Here is a 22,660-nt window from a genome sequence, read left to right on the forward strand (position 1 = left end):
TCATTTTTGGCCAAACTATCTCTTTACATAACTTAAAAATGAGCTTTGCTTTTGTTTGTGTGGCATTTTAAACCAAGAGTTTTCACAGATTGTAGTCACACAGAATAATTTTGTGAATGTTTATATGTTTGTTCCCTTTTGCAGGTATGCATAATAGGCAAAGTTAGGAGGTACAGACAGGCTGAAGAAGCTCTGGTAGAGGAGAGCCGAAGTAACTATATTAAGGAACGTGAAGCCATGTCGATGAGCTTAAGGGTCTCTTTGAATCTCAATCAGTGTGGCCATGATGATCTTGATCATGATGACACTGAACTGAATATTTCAGCTCCTGCCAATGACTGGGTGAGTGGCTTCCAATTGAGGGAAAAGACAGAGGCTGTTAAAAACTGTGCTGCCCTTCCGAGGAATTTTGTGGATGCCGTAGTTCTGAAGGTGGCAAAGGCATTGCTGACTCTAACTGAGACTAGCAACTGTGGTGACACATGGAACAAAGGAGGTAAGAATATAGTTCTATGTTTGCTTCACTGAAAGGTGTTATCAGACCATGTGTTTAAATGCCCAGAGAGTAACTTTCAGCAACTAAACAATAAAAATAATGTGCTTACAATTTACACTCCAACCCAGAAGTCTTAGATGGTACGACCAAACCTTACTGGTTGTCCCCCACTGTATGTTTAATGTTCATATGGGCTTTCACAGTGGCAGGTCCAGGATTGTGGAATACCTTTCCTTTAGAGATTAGAACAGCACAATCTGTTCTTAAGCACAGCGCAGTCTGTTTTTAAGTGCCTGCTCAAAACCTACTTATTGTTCTTAGCTTACTAATATTGCAGTGTTTATTGTTTTTAAATTTTGCACCGAATTTTCTTTATTTATTTTAAACCTTGCCTACTGTAAAGCATTTTGGTCAGCCTGATGGCTGTTGTAAATGTGCTGTATAAAAAAGTGAACTGAACTAAACTGATTTTAGTGTGTACAAATTGTGCTGGTCAAGTGACAAAAAAAACTAATCACATTGTAATTATTATAAACCGCTTACTAATGTCTGTTTCTGCACCAATTAGTTTCATAGTGGTGTCATCTTCATATTTAATAATGTGATTTGTACTGAATTTTGTACAACAGTCATAGGCCATCAGAGTGTACAGTAGTGGATCTAGTGTACAGTAGTGAGGAGAACCAGTGTTTAACAGTAGCTGGTGATGAGATTTTATTCTCCACCTGCACAAACTGTAGCCAAGAATCCATTTCCAAATCGATGTGTTCAAGCCCAATGGGGCCAATTTATTGACCAGGTGCTGAAGAATAATGGTATTGAATGCTTAGGTATAATCAACAAACAGTATCTATATCCATGTATTCATATGCCCCCATATGCATATGCATATATGATGCCCCCACTCCACATGTTCCAGACTTAAATGCAGTGGAGTGGATATAACATTGTCAGTGGATCTATTTTATCAGTAGACGAGCTGAAGTGGGTTAAGTGAATGGGGCAAGGTGGAGGTGATTTTTTTTTTAATTCTTGACCAGCATTTCATCATTAAAGAGATTATTACTACAAGATGGTTACTGAAGATGTCTGTGGCACTAGGATGATGGCACAGCAGCTTTTTGCAAAGAGGTGGCAAATATATTTGTGAGTACATGTGCAATTTCTTCTGTACACCCTTTTAGTACTCAGACAGATATTTAGTCAGGACTGGCAGCTTTACAAATGTTTACTTTCGTGAGTCTTCAGGATTTCAGTGGCGTCATAGCTCAGCTTCTGCTCATCGTATTGCATGGTGGCTTTCATGGCTGGTGTGTTATTGACTGCATCAAACCTATTAAAATGCCTTCCGAGATGATTTAAAAAGTCTATATTATTGTTAAAATCGTTTTTTTTAAGCGATTTCAAACTGAATACCCTGCCACAGTCTCCTTGTTTCTTTATAGTCCTGAAAGTGTTTTTGAATTTGTATCCCATATGCTTGATCAGATTTAATCATGCAGTTATTCTGATTGTAGTCTCCATCATCAATGAATTCTCCCTCTGGGTGCGTGGTATCTAGTTTATGGGTTTAATGTAGTTTAGGTTTGTTTTTATGCAATGATATACTGTAGAACATAAAGGGATATTTTTGTATTTGCATTAAGGACAATATAAACACCAATAATGAAGAGAACAGAGAATTCCCGTGGAAGATAGAAAGGGTGGCATTTTACTGTCAGAACCATTGCAGAACTGTGTGAATGTTTTTCCATATTTGTTTAGGTTACAGGCTTATTCCAAAATGGATTAAATTAATTTATTTCCTCAAAGTTCTACACACAATACCCCTTAATGACAATGTGAAATTTTTTTTTGAAATTGTTGCAAATTTATTAAAAATAAAAAACCTGAGAAATCACATGTACAATAGGAATTCGCAGCCTTTGCTCAATACTTTGTTGATGCACCTTTGACAGCAATTACAGCCTATGGTTTTTTTGAATATGATGCCCCAAGTTTGGCACACCTGTCTTTGGGAATTTTTGCCCATTACTCTTTGCAGTACCTCTTAAGCTCTATCAGGTTGGATGGGAAGCAACAGTGTACAGCCATTTTCAGCTCCCTCTAGAGATGTTCAGTAGGATTTAGCTCTGGCTGTGCCATTCAGGGACGTTCACCAAGTTGTGAAGCTACTCCATTAAGATTTTGGCTGCGTGCTTTGGGTCATTGTCCTGCTGGAAGATGAACCGTCACCCCAGTCTAAGGTCAAGAGCACTCTGAAGCAGGTTTTCATTCAGGATGTCTCTGTACATTGCTGCATTCATCTTTCCATCTGACTAGTCTTTCAGTTCGTGCTGCGAAGAAACATTCCCACAGCATGATGCTGCCACGACCACGCTTCACTGTAGGGATGGTATTAGCAAGGTGATGAGCAGTGCCTGGTTTTCTCCAAACGTAACGCCTGGCATTCACTCCAAAGAGTCCAATTTTAGTCTCATCAGACCAGAGAGTTTCTTGTGGTCTGAGAGTCCTTCTTATGCGTTTTGGCAAATTCCAGGCAGAAAGTGGCTTCCGTCTCGCCACTTTACCATACAGGCCTGATTAGTAGATTGCTGCACAGATGGTGGTCCTTCTGTAAGGTTCTCCTTTCTCCACAGAAGAATGCTAAAGCTCAGGCAGAGTGACCCATTGGGTTATTGATCACCTCCCTGACTAATGCCTTTATCTCACTCAGCTTAGATGGCCGGCTAGCTTTAGAAAGAGTCCTGAGGGTTCGAAACATCTTCCACTTACGGATGATGGAGGCCACTGTGCTCATTGGAACTTTCAGAGCAGCAGAAAATTTTCTGTAACCTTCCCTAGCCTTGTGCCTCGAGGCAATCCTGTCTCGGAGGTCTACAGACAATTCCTTTGTCTTCATGCTTGGTTTGTGCTTTGACATGCACTGTCAACCTTGAAGCCTTATATAGACAGGCGTATGCCTGTTTAAATAATGTCCAATCAACTGAATTTACCACAGGTGACCTCCAATTAAAGGCTGTATGTACATATAATTTTTCAGGTTTTTTATTTTTAAGAAATTTGCAACAATTTCAAAAAATATTTTTCACATTGTCATTACAGTGTATTGTGTGTAGAATTTTGAGGAAAACAATTATTTAATCCATTTTGGAATAAGGGTGTAACATAAATAATGTAGAAAAAGTGAAGCGCTATGAACACTTTCCGGATGCACTGTATATGATTTGATTCTGATTCCCTTTTCAATTACCCCATAAATCAAATGGGCATTGTATGTGTTTATTGTTGTTGTTTTGCTGGCTTCTGCCTTTTCTATAGCATTTTCCTGCATCTGCTATTTTTACAGCTTCTTTATTTTTCTAATCTCTCTGACTTCATTTTTTTTCAGGTAGTTTGTCTGTTAGTGAAGTAGTCGACCTCCTGGATCAGTCTACTCTGCAAACCCTTAAGAAAGAATGTGGTGGTCTCCAGACTCTACTAAAAAACAACCACCAGGTGTTTAGAGGTATTAAGCCTTGTTCCAACACTGTGTATGTCAGCTATTGTTCAAAGTTTGAAAGATGTTGAGTGTAAAATGTTAATCTTTAAAGTTTTTGCATACTGTCATTCCAATTAGCACATCTTTAGTAATATTTGAGTGCTGTTAATATGAATCATTGACATTGTAAGCATGTGATATTTAAGAGTGAATGTGCATGGTAAAAGGATCAAACATGGTTTAACTTAAATCTTTTATCTGTTCGACCCTCAGTGCATAAGAAGAGCATTTGTACATACATAAATATATGCCCATATTTATCAACATCTGCAATCCATTTCTTCAATATCTTATTGTGTGAAACTCCTGGTACTGAACTCATGCACACTATTCCACACACGACCAGGCTTTTTCCATTCGTTTAATTGTTAGTATTGCATTGTTATAATTATCACTATTGCTATTACTGTTGTTGTACTATCATTGTCATTATTGTAATAACTTTTACTGTTATCATTATTGCATGTATGGGAAAAGTGTATGTGATAGGATGTACAACCCCAAATCAGAAAAAGTTAGGACAGTATGAAAAACGCCAAAAAAAAAAAAAAATTTGATTTCAAAATTTACTTTGACTTGTATTTCATTACAGACAATACAACAACACAATATTTAATGTGTTCCTCATAATTTATATTGTTTTTTTTTATTAATTAAATTTTTTTTGGGAAATAAACACATATTCCTAAAAAAAAACAACAACGTTGTGACAGGAACAATATAGGGCTAGTAGTCAGGTAAACTGGTTAAATTATGTGATTTGAAACAGGTGTTGAAACAGGTGTCAACAGGTGATTGTAATTATGATTTGGTACATAATTAAAACATTCAAGGAGTCTGAACAAACTTGACAAGGGCGGAACCCTAAGCTGAACAACCGTGGTCTCAGAACCCTCAGGCGGCTCTGCATGAAGAATCGTCATTCATCTATAAGTGATATCACCACATAGGCTTAGTACTACTTTGGGAAACCTTTGTCAAGTACTACATTACATAGTTACATCCACAAATGCCAGGTAAAACTGTAATATGTCAAAAGGAAGCAACATTGTTAACAGTGTCCAGAAGTGCTGTCAACTTCTCTGGGCTCGGAGGCATCTGGGATGGACCATTACACAGTGGAAACATGTACTGTGGTCAGATGAATCTGTATTTTTGGGGGGAGAAATGATCACTGTGTGCTCCGGACCAAAGAAGAAAGGGATCATTCAGACTGTTACCAGCAAAAGACAGGGCCTGTTCTTGGTTTGGGGTTTTTTCAGTGCCCTTGGCAAAGGTAACTTGCAGTTCTGTGATGGCACCATTAATGCTGAAAAGTACTTAAAGATTTTGGAGCACACTATGCTGCCTTCTTTTCCAGGGACACTCAAGCATATTTCAACAAGACAATGCAAAACACCATTCTGCATACATTACTAAGTCCTGGCTGCAGAGGAAGAGGATGCAGATGCTACCTCTCTCCAATAGAGAATGTGGGGCACATGTTGAAGCACAAAATGTGACAACAAAGACCCTGTACTGTTGCCCACCTTAAAGTTCCCATGAACTACGTTTGCAACCTTTTTTCACATTGTGATGCAGTTCCTAAAGAAACGGAACATTAAAAAACAGTGGGCGTGGCTTGTTTTTTTTACTGTGAGTTGAATGGCTGTAGTAAAGTAGGCATTTCAATCAGAAAGATCAGGAAAAGTGTTTGGGGAGAGTTATTACAACTTAGGACACCTCCTCCTCACCATTTCTGTTTTTTGTAAAAATTGTTGGAGCAGCATGGTTAAATATGTTAGCCACACCCAATTCCTAAGATATACTTAATCTGACAATTTTACAAACAAAAAAAAACAAAAAACAGGAAGTGCATTTTTAGATTTCAGTTAAAGATTAGAAGGGCAAACATTTTTTTTCTTAATGACATGCACAGATGAATTGTTCACCAAAAAACTAGCAATTCAGTTCATCTTTATGTCTGTAGCGTTTTTACAATGTAGATTGTGTCAAAGCAGCTTCTCATAGAAGTTCCAGTAAGTTTAAATTGAAACTGTCAGTCCAGTTTTCAGAGTTGAAGTTCAGTTTTGTTCAGTTCAGTGTGGTTTAATTTTCACTGCTGAATGTCCAAACACTTAAGAGCAAATCCAGCGATGCGCAGCTAAACAAGTCCCAAACCATGCAAGCCAGTGGCGACAGTGGCAAGGAACAAAACTTTATCAACTGATGAAAGTGAAGAAAACAAATTTGAGAGAAACCAGGCTCAGTTGGGCACAAAAATTTCTCCTCTGGCCAAACTTCCTGTGCAGAGCTGCAGTCTAGGCGCTGGAAGCGAGAACACTGGACGTCCATCGTGGAGAAATGGAGTGCATGTGTGTAAGTAGGTCACCGGTGGGTGTAAAGGCTGGCCTTTCGGCATCAATGCAGAGACTCATGTTATCATGTCTCATGCTCTCCACTCCTCCATGACCACCACAGCATCTGCTACGGATACGAACTTGTCTAGGATTATGAAGACCTCAGGATAATGAAAAACAGACTAACATAAGCATAGATGTCGTTCTTTTTAGGAAGTGTTACGGGCTCCGGTTTCCCTAATTGTTGCCTAACAATCTCGTAGAGGATTTGGATTTTAAAAGCATTTAGGTTTTATGTGTATGCTAATGCAAAGAAGTGTGTCTTTTAACCTACTTTTAAACTGACAGAGTGTGTCTGCTTCCCAAACTCTGCTAGAAAGGCTGTTACAGAGTTTAGGTGCCAAATATGAGAAAGATCTACCACCTACAGTTGATTTTGATATTCTGGGAATAATCATTTGTCCAGAATTAATTGAGTGTAGTGAATGTGAATGGCTGTAATACACCAGGAGCTCCCACAAAACACTGGGGAGCTAAGCCATTCAGGGCTTTGTAGGTAGTCAATAAAATGTTTACATTTATACGATATTTAATAGGGAGACAATGCAATAATGAAAGAACTGGAGTTATATGATCATTTTTCATTAAATGTGAGCTAACATTATATGGTTAGTTTTGATTTCGTGGGGATTTGGTGTCTTTAGTCTCTAAACGTCTTTTAAGTGTTGTGAAAAGGAATGGCTACATTACAAAGTGGTAAATGCTTTTCCATACTGTCCCAACTTTTGTGATTTGGGGTTGTAGTATTAGGGGTATAGCATTTATTTAAATTTTTTTTTTTTTTTTTTTTTTTTTTTTACAATTCTTTTTCATTTTCTCTCCCTTTTACTTCTTCTTCTTCTTCTTCTTCTTCTTCTTCTTCTTCTTCTTCTTCACTTCTCTCTATTTCTGTCCTGTACAATTTTTTTTTATTATTTTTTTATTTTATTTTTTTTTTTGCCCTTTTCCATTTAATTAGGGGTTTGTTTATCTGGTCATTTACATCCTTTTATTTAGCTTATTATTTATGTTTTTTATTATTATTTATTTGTTATGTTATATATTTGTTACTTATTTAATTCATCATTTTTTTTCTTTCATTCTTTTCATCTTTCATCTGTTCAACTATTACATATATATGCATATTTTCTTTCTACATTTCTTTTTATTATTAATGTATTTTTATATTATTTTTTCTTTTTCTGCAATTTGTCCTCTTTAATTATTCCATTTATTTTATTTAATATATCAACCATATGAATTGTCTTCTACCAACTTACATTTGTTCCCATGATATAATTGTTATTTCTTATACTTTTATTCCTTCTCTTCTTAATCCATCCCATCCAAACTCGAAACATATTGTATACACATTTTAGAGATGGACTGTGCATTTTTTTTTTATTAATTTATTTATTTTAGTTTTTGTTTCGTTTAGTTTTTTCCACACACAGGCAAAATTTGTAATGCTGAGATTGTTATGCTGACATTTCAGCTGTATTGTGATGATTCTTGCTTTGCAGCTTTAATTCAGTGAAGCAGACTTATTGCCAAAATGATCCAATTTCTTTTGCTCAGCCCCTGCTATGGTGTGCCTCAGTTTGAATGATCTAATATGTTATCTGAATGCTCCCTCCAAAAAAAAAAAACTCGTTCTGCTTGTTATCTAGTGTGAAACATGAATTACAGATTTTGTGCAATGAACTCTGACATTTATTTCTGTGTTTGTTTCTTTTTTCATAGTTGAGGGTGGAAGAGTCTTTATTCGGGACTGGAGGATGCATACACCAGCACAAAGCTCCAAAGTAACGCTAAAGCGCAAACCCGCTCCACCAGGTGCCCTAAAGACCAGACTCTGCTGGTTCTTCACCCACCATCCCCACGGATGCCCTTTACCCTGCGAGGACTGTGCTTTTGCTCATGGAGAGACTGACTTGAAACCTTCCTTAAAACCCCCAAAATAATTATTACCTGAACAGATGTTATTTTTAGCTTTTTAATAGCTTTTAACTTGAAATTTGGAAATTTAGAAAAACATTCTTTAAAATATTTTCCGAAAAATGATTTAATCTATGCAATGAGCAGATGTTTTTTTTTTTTTTTTTTTTTTTTTTTTGCATATGATTTTTTTTTATGGTTTGGTAACTGAATTTATTTCGGTTGTATGTGAAACATCAGTATATTGAAACAAAAAGATCTAAATTTGTTTTAAAACAATGTTGAAAAAATAATTGGCAGGAAATCCCCCCCCTGGAACATTAAAAGGCTTGTGTTGAGAGAGGCCAGGTGTTGTGTAAATGTTAGAAGCATAAATAATTTGTAGGACCGTGTGGGGGGTTGGACCATCTGTGGGTCATTGCCGCTCTGCTCAAATGTCAGTACAGGATATTCCTTTTAGATATGGGGGTCACTCAGGGGCAGAGTGTCTGATTGAAATATGTATCATTGAACAAATATTAAATGAATTTCAAAATTAAGGGAAAAAAAATAGTCAAGAGTGAAACTGATTGGTTGTTTTGTTAAATTATAAAATAAGTGAATGTCTGTTTATTTATTGTCAGTAGACTTGTGAAGGTTCAAGGTGACGTGCTTTATCTAGATTTCGAAGGGCTTACTACCTTTCATGATGAGCAAATCATCTTTGAGTGTGTGCCCACACACCCACATGTTCTATAACATTAGCCCAAGTCATTTTGTCATTGTGAGAAAGTTTCCATCTAAAAGAAAAATGCTCTACAATGTAAATTCTCAAGCTTAACATGCAACCCGAATTTCAGTTGGGACATTCTTAAAATGCAATCAATCAGGAATATGTGATTTGCTGATTATCTTTACATTTTATTTATTTGATTAAAGTACAACGAAAAACATTTAGTGAGCATTGAGGAAATCCAGAGAAATCTTAACCCGAAGAGCTGAATTTGCTCCACCTTTGACCCACAGAGGTGAAAAACTTCAGAGAGACCATCTAGATTTGTATGAATGACCGTCGTAAAAGTAAACATCTGTCATGGTTTGGGGAACAGCAGAGTAAACAACATGGTTAAATACTGTATTAAAATGAAAGTTGATGTGAAATCATGTTGAACATGCCACTGTCCCAACCTTTTTGGTGTGTGTTGCAGGCATCAAAATCTAAATTGCTTTATATTTCCAGAATACAGTTCATTTGCTCGCTAAAAACATGGAAACTATTTTTAAGTTAAAGATGGTCAGCAAATCTCATATGTTTTTTTTTTTTATATTGCATTTAAACTTCTGATATTCCGATTGTAAATTTCTGTCTAGTACGTAAGGAAATCCTTCTTTATTATTTTTTCTGGATCAGGCATATCTCATTGTGGTAAAGCCTATATAAGACTAGTCAAGATATAAGAGACATCTTTTAATCCCTCCTGGTGGAGTGTGTAATGATAATTGATTGGTCTTACATGGAACTCCTAAACTGCAATAATTTTGGTATTAAATATATTGATATTTTGATATCCCTTAGCTTAATGTAAGCAGGAGTGTCAGATTATTTTTTTGGTTCTTTTAAAATGAGGCACCAACTATGGAATTTCACAACAGCAAATAATCAAAACTTGTTGAAGAAATAAGGATTAGACAGTTTTTTTTTTGTTGTTGTTATCTGAATAATCTGAACAATTCATTAGATATATTATTATCACAAATGTAGCCCACTGGTCATACAACACCCACTCACAACTGGGATCTAACTAGTGATTCTTTGCATAGGAGTTGATTGCTCTAACGAGGAGGCTAAAGCCCAAGGCTTCTAACGCCTCTCGCTAAAGAACCTTATGAGGTCAGGGGAGTGAGGTTTGGAAACAATGAGCAACTGTAGTGGAGTAGGTGCAGGTCAAGTAGGTCACCAGGTGAGTATTCAAAGTAACCGGTGGGATTGATGAGGAGACTCATCTGTCACTGGGGTGTTTGAAGACCTCGGGGGGAAAAGAGAAACACAGACTATCAAGTGTTAATGCCATTTAAATTACAGTGTTTTTTTTTTTTTTGGGTGGGTGGGGGGGGATAGTGTTCTTGGCTCTGGATAACCTGATTAATGTTGCCAGTAATAATCATAACTGCTATGTTGAGAGAAACAGCCTTTTTTTTGTTTAGGTTTTCTTTTTTTCTTTTTCTTTTTTTTCCATTTTTACGGTAAGCTACTGTAATTCATACATTTTTAGAGGTTATGAATTACCAACATCTATACAACTTTTGTTAACAGTTAGACATGTTAACACAGTCATATGCATGTAGTGATGAGTAAGTTACATATGAACCAATGCTCATCACAAGTAACTTTTCTCACAAGCAGAAAAGTGTATCAGAGTAGAGAAGGTGCTCAGTGTCATTCACACAGCTACTATACACCAGTATGGTAACACGCATAAAATTAAAGTAATGAAATAAACATTGTTTATTAACATTAGATGTAACATAAATATCTAATGTACATCACTGATAGGGAAACAACTAAATAGATCCATAGTAATGTCAACAAAAAGCATAAAAAGTGATGTGCCATACAGGGAATTCTGGGAAAGTCAATTTATGGTTATTCACCGTATATATTAAGGAAACGTACCGTTAACCAGGTTACGGATTTGTACTGTAGCATTTTTAAAGTTTTTTACTATTGAAATCACGGCCATTTTTTACAGTGTATAGTAATGTGCTCTTTTACTATAAGAGAAAATTTCATTGATTTGCCGTTCAGTTTCTAGAGAAAGCAAGGTAATGTCATGTTTTTCCAGACAGAAATCCATTGTGTAGCAGTATTGAGATGTGTGAAATTACATTGAAACTGCAAAAGTTTGGGCACTCTCTCTTTTGTGTGATTTTCGAAGCCTCTAAGTGATTTAATGCTGATTGATTAAAACACAAAATTGATTTAAATGACTCAGTGAACCTTAATATTCCTAAAACAGGTAAAACCAACTATGAAAAGGGATATTTAAGATATAGATTGCTAGTTGTGCTTCTTATTGTAAACCATTAAGTAGCAACATGGGAACCTCAAAATAACTTTCTAATGAACTATAAACTAGGATAATTCATCAACATGAATTACGAGAAGGATGCAAAAAGCTATCACAAAGGTTTAAAGTCTCCACAGTCAGAAATATAGTAAGAAAATTGAAGGCCACAGAAACATGTTCTTGTGAAGGAAAGATGTGGTAGGCCATGAAAAATATCTGAAAGGCAAAGAATAGTTATAATAGTCACAGACAAACTACAGACCACCTCTAAAGAGCTCCAAGTTATTTGGCCACAATAACAGATGGAAAAAGAGCACAGTATTCCAGGAGAAAAACCTGCTCCCTACGGTAAAATATGGTGGAGGGTCTATCATGCTGTGTAGATGTGTGGCAAGCACAGGTACTGGAAACATTGTTAGAGTTGAAAGTTACATAGATTCCACCCAGTATCAGCGGATTCTGAAGAACAATGTTCAGGAATCAGTCAAGGCTGAAGTTACACCAAAATGTTTGGCCAATGACCCAAATCAGTTCCAGATCTATCAAGGAATTCATGCTCAGTCATGATACAATGTTCTAGAGTGGCCATCCCAGTTTCCAGACTTGAACATCATTGAAAATCTATGGATTGATTTTAAAAGGCCCTTTCCTGCTTGACCACCATCAAACCTGACTGAACTGGAGAAATTTTGTGAGGAAGAATGGCCCAAAATGCCTTCAGCATGAATTCAGTAACTTATCCTTAGCTATAAGAAGTGTCTACAGGCTGTTATTTCAGCAAAAGGTGGCTCTACAAAAGATTGATGTCATTATTCTGTGCCAAAATTTTTACATCTGTCTGTTTTAGTTATGATTTAAATTGTATATATTATATATAAATTATATATAATTATAATTACATATTATATGTAAATTATATACATATTATATGTAAATATATATATATATATATTTATTATTATATTTTTTCCATATAAATATCCTCCTGTTCTATTGTGTTGATATGTACAGTGGTGGGAAAAAATTCCACTGGTTAGTAGTTTACTGGTTGTTACGTCATGTCTCCATAAACTAGTTATGCAGACTGTCCTAATCTGATAACAGAAAAAATTAACTAATCAGTCTTAAGGCTTTGATTGTCGAGTCATCAAAGGACATCACCACAAACATATTTCAAAGACTTTTAAAGTTTTTGGGAAAGGTATAAAATTATATATTTCCCAGCCTTACTTTGTATACCTGGTGCATCCATCAAAAGCCCCTAATGAGCACATTTACACTATTTTTCATGTTAATCGCTAATGTTACTCTAATGTTACTGCTAATTAATTATTATTTGATGGATGATTGTATATAATTTATAGTCAATCAACTGACTGATCAATTCAGTGAACGCCCATTTAGTGCATTACAAATACAGTCTTCATAGAAAGTGCTGCCTTTTTCATTTAAGATACATTTGCTTCATGGCCTTAAAGTTCTGTGTAAAAGCCTCCAGTAACATTGGTATACATATATGGAAGATCTATTTGGTAGAGGATTAGAATGCTTTTTGACTTTTTATTAACACACTACATAAAAAAAAAACATTTATAACTTTAAACATTGGTTAACAGTTTCACGCATTTTCTGAATGCCTCTTGAAAGTTGTTATCAGCTTTCCTGCACCTCTAACACATTTCTCTGAAAGAGCCTCCCACAGTCGCTGTACGTTTGCGCATGAGCCATCCTCTGAGCAAAAAAAGAGCAACAAGACGCGCGAGACTGAGCGACTCTATCGTGGCTTGATGACAGGGAATGACTACTATTCCTCCCTAAAAGTGCAATATATGGAGATTAGAATGTGTTTGCTAGAAAACTGAAGGGAGACATTTACATGCGCGATTTTGGTTCAGCACTCTGGACAGCGCACGCGAGTTGTGCCTGTCGCGATTATTGATAGTTTATTTTGTCTCTTCGTTTTTAAAAGTAAAATTATCATGCAGCAGATGACATGTTCAGAACATGGGGCAAGTATATCGCAAGGTGACTTCTGAAAAAAGAAATGGACTTTGTAGAAATTTTGTCTGCTGTGTTCACCGTTGTGGTTGCGATTGTTTCCTTGTTGTCGAATTTACTGGTGTTGCTATGTTTCATTCACAGCAGCGAAATACGCCGTCAGGTACCCGGGGTGTTCACCATGAACTTGTCGTTTTGCAACATATTAATTTCTACCCTCAACATGCCGTCCACTTTATTTGGGATTGTAAAACACCAGGAGCCTTATGGGGTCTGCCTTTGTCGCACCTTAAGCTTTCTGGAGACCTTCTTAACCGCAAACAGCATGCTGAGCATGGCAGCCCTCAGTATAGACCGCTGGATCGCCGTAGTTTTTCCGTTTAGTTACTCCAGCAAGATGCGTTATCGGGACGCGCTAGTCATGGTTTGTTATTCGTGGCTTTACTCGTTCACATTCTCTCTCATCCCGTTGCTTTTCTCTTGGTTTGACTATAGTCCCATTTACGCATCTTGCACGTTGCATTTGAGCGAGGAGAGCGCACGGATTAAGTTTACTGTGTTTACCGTCGTCTACCATGCTACCAGCTTTATACTTTCGCTCATGATTTTGTGCGTTACATACTTAAAGGTGTTAAAAGTTGCACAATTTCACTGCAAGAGGATTGACATTATAACCATGCAGACCCTCTTCTTGCTGGTAGATATTCATCCAAGGTATTTATGACAATTTACTTTCTGTTTGTAGCATGGAGATGTTTTCTTATGTTAACATGTCATTAATTGTAATATTTTAAAAACTCTTTTGTAGTGTTAAGCACCGATGTCTTTCAGAACAAAAAAAGAGAAAACAGCGCGCAACTAAGAAAATAAGCATCTTCATTGGCTCTTTCATCGTTTGTTTTGCACCTTATGTTATTACAAGGTATGTAAAGCTGAACATTTTGGAAACCACAAAAATACTAAATAATCTGGTAGGAATTGTGATTGATACAGAGATTAATAGCTAAAAACAACAAAAACTTTATGATACTGCAATAAAGCTCTTAAGATTTCTCTTTTATTTACTTCTAGATGCACCCAGCAGATTCATTAAGTCGTACCATTAGCCTCTGTTAAGCAGATATCAAAAAATGTAAAATTTCAGATATAGGTCATTCAAGTGAATTCTAGTTATTTTATAAACAATTTTATAAATTTTAAATCTTATAATAATTTTATAATTATTAAATAAATAATTATTTTTTAAAATTCTATTTTATTACATCATACTATTTTTATTGTTGAGGGATATTTCTTTTGGAACTGTGGAGCCAATGCTACGAAATTTCATTCTGTGTATATGTACATGTGAATGACAAACTACTTGACTTGAATTACAATAAAAATATTACATCACAACAAAAAAGTTTTATATTTTATTTGTAAATAGTCTGTGTCATTTCCGGTCAAACAACAACAACAACAAAAAAAAAAAAACTGGCTGTAAATAAAAGTAACTTTAAGTCAAAATATATATACCCATTGTTTATATACTACTTTTACTACTTTAAAGACAGACCATCCAGTATGGATAGATAGAAAGAAATGGTTTAACTCTCCATTTACAGATGTATCTTTATTTCTTTTCCACTAAAACAAAAATAAAAAAAAATAAAAATAAAAAAGCAAAACATGTTATCAGAAATACCATTTCTGTTTGGTATGAAGCTCATAATTCTTAGATGAAACAATTACTCTCCCAGGATTAACACCAATCTTGGGTAATAAAAAATGTGTACCTGGGAGGAACCATTGGATTGGATTTCTAACCATTGGATAAAAAAATAGATGCTGAAAGGTATATGTCAAATAAAATACTTATATGAGGAAGCAGTAATGCTATCTTTCCAATAATTGAAAAGAAAATTTGATATTTCCCAGAAACATTTTTTAAATAGGTACAAAGACAAGATGTTTTATATATTCAGAAATGAAAACCCATTATAAAATCTCATTGTTTATCGTATAAGATCACTCTTTAAAACACTTAAATGTTAAGGTAATTTATAAATGTTTTATAATTTTTTGAGGGATCAAAGGATAACTGATTTTCCTAATTATCAGCATGAACAAATAATCTTTAAGAAGACATATCTAAAAAGAATGCATTTAATCTTGTTTATTTGCCCAAAATAACAGTATTAACAACTGCAAAACAAACTTATGCAATAGGTTAAAAACTTACACTATGCCAGTGAAACTGCATAGATTTAATCAAGAAAGTATATATAAAATATATGTTTTTTTCATATATAAATACTCTGTAAATCTGGAGGTGAACACAAGTAAGCTCAAACTAATAGATTTTAGTGTACTCCAAGCCAAACATGTTATTGCTTTAAAAAGGAAAGGCCAGCATGTAGCCAGTGGTTTAAAGAAATGAAAAGCAATTTTGAAGAAACTGACATTTATTTTTAAAGAAATTACCAGGTGTACCATGCAGCATTTTGGTTGCTTGAGCTCTCAAACCCTTTTTGGTGTCTATTGTAATGCTCAGATGGCTTATGTTCCAGCAGAATACTTAACAAACTTGCCATTAAAAGACAAAACAACACATTGCAAAAACGTGTATTGGCCATTGTTATTATTTACTTATTTTTAAATTACACATTGTTGTTATTTATTTATTTATTTTTTATCTTTTTAATCATTTGTTTGATTCCTCACGTTTCATTGTTTGAGAATAAGTTTTTTTCTGTTTTGTTTGGACTTTTGGACAAAATAGTGCTGTTTATTAACAATTGATAAAGTATTATAACAAAATATAATAAAGTAATTAAATAATCAGTTTTGCATGCTTTAGCACACAAAATATTTTCAAATGCTGAAAACTGAATGCCAGTAAATTAATACAGAGATGCATTATAATTATATGATTTAATTATTTTGTCTCTGTATCCAAGGTTGACTGAGCTACTTCCATGTGTGGAAATTAGCCGGCACTGGGGAATTGTCAGCAGGTGTTTAACATACAGCAAGGCAGCCTCAGATCCCTTCATCTACTCCCTCCTGCGGCAGCAGTACAAAAAAGTCTTGGTAGCAGTAGCCAATCACCTGCTGAAGCGTGATTTATACCCTTCCTCTGGACACAGCAGCTCTGTGGATACAGAGAATGACTACAGTCTTCAGAGAATCAACTAACTACAACTACAACTTAATCTGGGGAAAAACTAAAGTACCACCTTGATGAGTGTGTGTGTGTGTGTGTGTGTGTGTGTGTGTGTGTGTGTGTGTGTGTGTGTGTGTGCGTGCGTGCGTGCGTGTGTGTGTGAAATAAAAATTAAGAATTTGGTCACAGATGGTGATGTTAACAATGACCCGTGCTACTATATACAAGAACAACATAAAGGTGCAGGACATATGTTATACAGTACATACTTACTGCATATATTTAGAGTAACATCACTTCATATGACTATACAGTGCAATTTATGCCATAACATATACTTTTGTTCTAGTTCCTCTGGCTAAAAATAGTGAAGTCCTTTTTTTATTTTGTAGTTCTTTATATAATGCAAGTTGCATCAAAGTAGTATTACAAAGAAAGCAGAGAATGATATAACGTATGAAGTTGCATCAGTGTAAAACAAGTTCAGTACAATTCTACTTCTTTTTGAGCATTTATTAATTTTAACACAATTTAATGTATATGAGTTCAAAAACAGCTGTTCGTGATATTAGTTCACTGTTCTATAATGTGATGTTGTGTTATTTTTAGAAGGAGGCTTTGCTATGATACTGTACACATTAAAATGCTTAGTTATTTTCAGTTAAGCGGTTCTGGGATTTATAAAGTATTAGAATTCAAACAAATGGAATGTTTTTTTTTACATGTGTATTAGTGCCATATTTGTTAAAATTTATTTACTCAAATATTTTGTGAAATTTGTTATAAAATAATAAAAAAACATCTATGAAAATGCTGCTTCGCATTCCTGGGAGGTACATGTCCATGTGACATGTCTTCAGTCATGATATAATCCTGATTACTTCGAAGACAACACTGCTTTCCCTACAGGCCATTTGTTAAGACCACCCAGCTTCAGTTATACAATGCAAAGAGAAACCTTTTCTCAGTTAATCACACCAGTTTAGAAGCCTAGTTACCTGAGCTTGAATTTTAGGATGAGCTCCAAGCAATGCACAGAGAACATACACAGCTGCAGTCGCAACAAGCCTTTCGTTCTGACATGATGGATTTCAATGCAGTTTAACAACTTCATATAACTTGATAAAGTTGCCCAAATCCTTAGAGCGAATAATCATATGACCAGTGGTGGAAAGAGTACTATAGAATCATACTCAAGTAAAAGTACCATTGTTTACCCAAAAATGTAGTGCAAGTAGAGTAAAAGTATCTGTTGTAAATATTACTCAAAGTTTGAGCAAAAAGTAGCCCTTTTAAAAGTACTCAAGTGTAGTGAGTATTACACTGTGAAAAGCTGATACATTTACATGCAATTTGCACATGTGTCTGTGTAAACGTAGCAACGTCTGTAATGCAATTAGTTATACAGTAGTTTAAGACTATTTGACGATTTCAGTAAACATCCATCCATCCTCTCATCACTGACATGCTGTCTAAACAGTCATTGTGTGTAAAGATTTTGGGCATCTTCTTGGACACTTTCCAAACATGTCTTGAAATTGGTTATTATGCTGCAAAATTATTATTATTTGATTGGACTAGAATCACAGGACTGTTTTTTTCTACTTTTAACAAATTCCCATAGACAAGAAAAAGAAATAAAGTAGTGACTGCAGGTTGAAGGAAAATAGTGAAGTAAAAGTACCAATACAGCACTAAAAACTACTGTACTCAAGAGAAAGTAAAAGTATGCATTTTTAAAGCTACTTCTTAAATTACAATTCCTAAGAAAAACTACTCAATTATAGTAATTTGAGTATTTGTAATTTATTACTTCACACTACTGCATATGACTAAAAGGCCTGACAGTGCTGCCATGCAACCAGAAACCCAATTTTCATCTAGAATTGACTGTTACATAGATCAGACCTAGGTGGTTATATCTGCTGATGACAAAGAATGACCTGATTTCTCCCCTTGGACTGAACCAGAGCCAGAGAAACCAAAGTATTTTAAGGTGTCTCAGACTCCCTGTGCACAAGGATATTGGTCTTGAGTATTATTCTTAAAGCCCATATGAAACCTAGGAAGTGGTTCACTCAGAGTCCGCTTCGTAGGAACGAGACCGGACAATGAGTGAAGTGAGGTGTGTGCTTATATAGTGAATGGGAGTGATTGGGTGCAGCTGTGCTTGGTTAATACTCAGGTGAAGGTGCTCGATGCGTGATGTTGGTGGAAGAGCCTGGCCAATCCGTGACACATATGTGCTACCCATCTCCTGAACATCTCAAAGTATTATCCTTAGCTACACAGCTCTCTTGTGAAAGTCTTTATGGGTCCAAAGTCCAGTTTTGTCTTCCTGGCCCGCAGCTATGCCAGGTCAGTCAAGCTACCCAGCACATCAAGTTAAGGTACAGTCAAACATGCCACCTTTATCGCACACCTCCCAAGGTATCTCAGAGTGTGACTACCAAAAGTCTATCAATACACTGAATAAAAGTGAACCACTCTCAACACCCATTTCCCACCCCACACTTCCCTCTCCCCAGACACTTCCTCCAGCTCCTCCAGGGATTCAGAGGTGAAGCAGACAGGCATAGTCCTGCCAGCATGTCTTGGATCCTCTTTCCTTCTCTCGATGGAACAAGCCTGAACCACCTCGTAGGAATCTAGGATGCATCCAAAACAGATGCCTGAGTCACTTCCACTGGCTGCTCTTGATGTGGAGAAGCAGCGGCTCTACACTGAGTTCATCTCGGGTGACAGAGCTCCTCACATTAATTCAATATAACACAAGTAAACACATTGTGCAGTTTTTAAATGAATGTTTTTATTATTAAGGGGAAACAAAATACAAAACTATATAACCCTGTGTGAAAAAGCATTTGCCCCACCATTAAAACAAAACCTAACTCTGGTTTATCATGCCAGACACATTTGCAATTAAAATAATTACTTTAATAGGACATGCCAAAGTGAAGTAGACCAAAATATCCTCAAACGCTTGTGCTGTGATCTAAAGAAATTCAAAAACAAATGAGAAAAATAATAATAATTGAGATCTACCAGTCTGGTCATTTCTAAAGCTTGGGACTGCAGTGAAACACAGTGAGAGCCACTGTCTACAAATGGCATAAACATGGAACAGTGGAAAACCTTCCCAGGAATGGCAAAAAGTACCTCATGAGCACAGCGGCAAGTCATCCAAGAGGTCACAATAGACCCCACAACAACATCTAAAGAACTGCAGCCCTCATCTGGTTGAGTTAAGGTGAGTGTTGATGATTCCAATATACAAAAGAAACCAGCGCAAAAATAGTTTGCGTGGCAGGGTTCCAAGACAAAAACCACTACTGAGCAAAATGAACATAAAGGCTCATCTCAGTTTTGCCAAAAACACCTGGAAGACTTGGGAAAATACTCTTTGGAATGACAAGACAAAATTTGAACTTTTTGGAGACTGTGTGTCCCATTACGTGTGGCATAAAAGTAACACTACATTTGAAAAAAAAAAAAAACAATCAGTAAAATGTGGTGAACAATAAATTCTACCAAAATATCCTGAAGGCGAATGCTGGTCATCTGGTTCTGCAGCAGGACAATGGCCCAAAGCACACTAGCAAGCCCATTTCTGATTTTTCAGAAGAACGGCAGTCAGTTTAACTGTTCAGAAGAAACAAGAAACTCATGAACAACCATCACAGAGCAGAAAAAGCATTCATACTGTAGATCATCAGAAAACCACACACATTGAAAACTTTTCAATTTTTGCAGGGGGTTATTTTAATAATTTTAGCTAGATTTTTGTCTAGTGAACTGTATGGAAATATATTTCATGTAAAATATCTTAGAACTGTACTAAATAAAGAAATAATCTCTCTGATATTGTTAAAATTATTTAAAACATTTCAAATTCTTCAAGGGGTGTGTAAAATTTTGAGCACAACTGTATATAAGAAAAATGTTACTCGTCTGTCATTAGGTTGTTGATCTAGAGGATTGAAAAATCCTCAAACACTTGGATGCATGGCATCACGGTGGCACAGTGGGTAGCACAATCGCCTCACAGCAATAAGTTCACTGGTTAAAGCCTCGGCTGGGTCAGTTGGCATTTCTGTGTGGAGTTTTCATGTTCTCTTCCATCATGTTTGATATAATTTGAAATGTCTCAGTGCGACTAGTATGATGGTAGCATTTCCTCACAAATAGACGAAATCAAAATAATAGATTAATAACTCCAGGCATCTATTGACCCACCGGTAAGAGTGTGCCCTATTTAGGGGGCCTCTGTTCAAATTACCATTTGTTCTTTATAGACAGTAACTCCTCAGATCTAACATGCCACTAAATGCACATGCCTATTGTTCTTTCACACACACCTTCTTGAGGAAGATTCTTTCTCGGTCTGTCTATTTAAGTAAAAGTTTCAAGGAGTTCGGGCGATTCTATAACCAGGTTAGCCCGTAGTATGGAGCTCTCACGTGCCATGCTACTGTATGTTTAACATTGAGTCAGGTGTGCATCTTTTGATCTTAGATTTATCTTTGAGAATTTGACGTTTTGTATTGATTGTTGATTTGAACTGACTGACTAATTGGCATAATACACATTTACCTGACCAATAAATTGTTATGTTTCAGATTGTTCTAAATTATCTTGTATTATTAACTCTAGTAGATTACATTAATCCATAACACCACAAGCCCCTTTACAGGTTTGTAATTAACTAATACACGATAGATGGAGCAGTGTGGCACACTACGCAGTGTTCTTAGAGCTCCGACTAACACATTGGCATTAATTCAAGTATACTTAGATTGTACAGGCTAAACATGAGTTTTTCAATTTAAAACAACAACTACTTATTGGGCCTCAATCCTGTACACAGCAGATCTTACAACTCAACCTGCAATTAGGGGGATACAAAGTTAGCTCTACTATAAAAGATCTGGGTGTCATATTAGACAATTTAACTTTTAAAAATCAGATATCTAATTTCACAAAAACTGCCTTCTTTCATCTGAGAAATATTGCTAAGGTACGAAGTATGCTATCCATCTCAGATGCAGAAAAGCTAGTCCATGCTTTTATGACCTCTATAGGCTGGGTTACTGTAATGCTCTGTTTGCTGGCTGCCCAATATCCTCTATTAACAAACTTCAGCTAGTACAAAATGCAGCTGGCAGAGTTCTTACCAGGTCTAGAAAAATATTAACATATCACCACAATTTTATCCTCCTTACACTGGCTGCCTGTTAAGTTTCGTATAGATTTTAAAATATTGCTTCTTACCTATAAAGCTTTAAATAATCTAGCTCCTGTTTATCTAACCAACCTTCTGTCTCGCTACAATCCAACCCGCTCTATAAGATCTCAAAACTCAGGGCTTCTGGTAGTACCTAGAATAGCAAAGTCGAGTAAAGGAGGTCGAGCCTTCTCATTTATGGCTCCTAAACTCTGCAATAGCCTTCCTGATAATATCCGAGGCTCAGACACACTCTTGCAGTTCAAACTAGATTAAAGACCTATCTTTTTATTAAAGCATACACTCAGTGCATCACTTAGCGGTATGATACATGAATGTGCCCCACGCAGGTTTTTGTATCTTGTTTATATACACTATGAACAGCAGCTACGCTAATTATTCTCTTTATTCTCTATTTCCACCTGGGGATACTCATCCCGAGGCCCTCAGACTATGCAGCGCCACTGATTCGATCCAAGACCAGTGACGAGACGATCCCAAGGTTTCCATAATCCTGGACCAGCTCGTATCCTGAGCAGCTGCTGTGGTGGTCATGGAGGAGTGGAGAGCATGAGGCTGATTCCTGTGATGCTCCAGGGACAGACGAGTCTTCACTGAGGTCCAGCATTCTACAGCCTCCGGCGCCTAGACTGCAGCTCTGCACAGGACGTTTGGCCATAGGAGAAATGGTCGTGCCCAACTGAGCCTGGTTTCTCTCGAGGTTTTTTTTAAATTCTTAACTTTGGTAAAGTTTTTTCCTCGCTGCTGTCGCCACTGGCTTGCATAGTTTGGGATCTGTAGAGCTGCGCATCGATGGATTGCTCTTCAGTGTTTGGACTCTCAGTAATGATTATTATACACACAGAACTGAGCTAAACTGAACTGAACTT

General features: G+C 36.2%; 2 protein-coding genes across 2 annotated transcripts in view; both read left to right on the forward strand.

The window, feature by feature from the left end:
• Positions 1-10,396, forward strand: part of trmt44 (tRNA methyltransferase 44 homolog) — a 68,090-nt gene extending 57,694 nt beyond the window's left edge. The window contains exons 9-11 of the mRNA XM_056462241.1: positions 145-496; positions 3,888-4,004; positions 8,159-10,396. Coding sequence (XP_056318216.1) covers positions 145-496; positions 3,888-4,004; positions 8,159-8,379 — 690 coding nt within the window. The 3' untranslated portion in view covers positions 8,380-10,396. The remainder of the gene's footprint in view (positions 1-144; positions 497-3,887; positions 4,005-8,158) is intronic.
• A 2,804-nt stretch (positions 10,397-13,200) lies between these two features.
• Positions 13,201-17,082, forward strand: gpr78b (G protein-coupled receptor 78b). Its single transcript, XM_056462963.1, has 3 exons — positions 13,201-14,112; positions 14,207-14,320; positions 16,341-17,082. Exons 1-3 carry the CDS (start codon positions 13,445-13,447, stop codon positions 16,576-16,578), a joined length of 1,020 nt encoding a protein of 339 aa, XP_056318938.1. The 5' UTR covers positions 13,201-13,444; the 3' UTR covers positions 16,579-17,082.
• Positions 17,083-22,660: the final 5,578 nt, after the last annotated feature.

This window comes from Danio aesculapii, chromosome 7 (genome assembly GCF_903798145.1).
Source record: "Danio aesculapii chromosome 7, fDanAes4.1, whole genome shotgun sequence".
NCBI lineage: Eukaryota > Metazoa > Chordata > Actinopteri > Cypriniformes > Danionidae > Danio > Danio aesculapii.

Excerpts from the sequence above, each read along its gene's own strand:
- gpr78b (XM_056462963.1), top strand. The coding sequence starts at position 13,445 with ATGGACTTTGTAGAAATTTTGTCTGCTGTGTTCACCGTTGTGGTTGCG. Across the intron at positions 14,113-14,206 it reads CTGGTAGATATTCATCCAAG|TGTTAAGCACCGATGTCTTT; the intron begins GTATTTATGACA and ends ACTCTTTTGTAG. Across the intron at positions 14,321-16,340 it reads GCACCTTATGTTATTACAAG|GTTGACTGAGCTACTTCCAT; the intron begins GTATGTAAAGCT and ends TCTGTATCCAAG.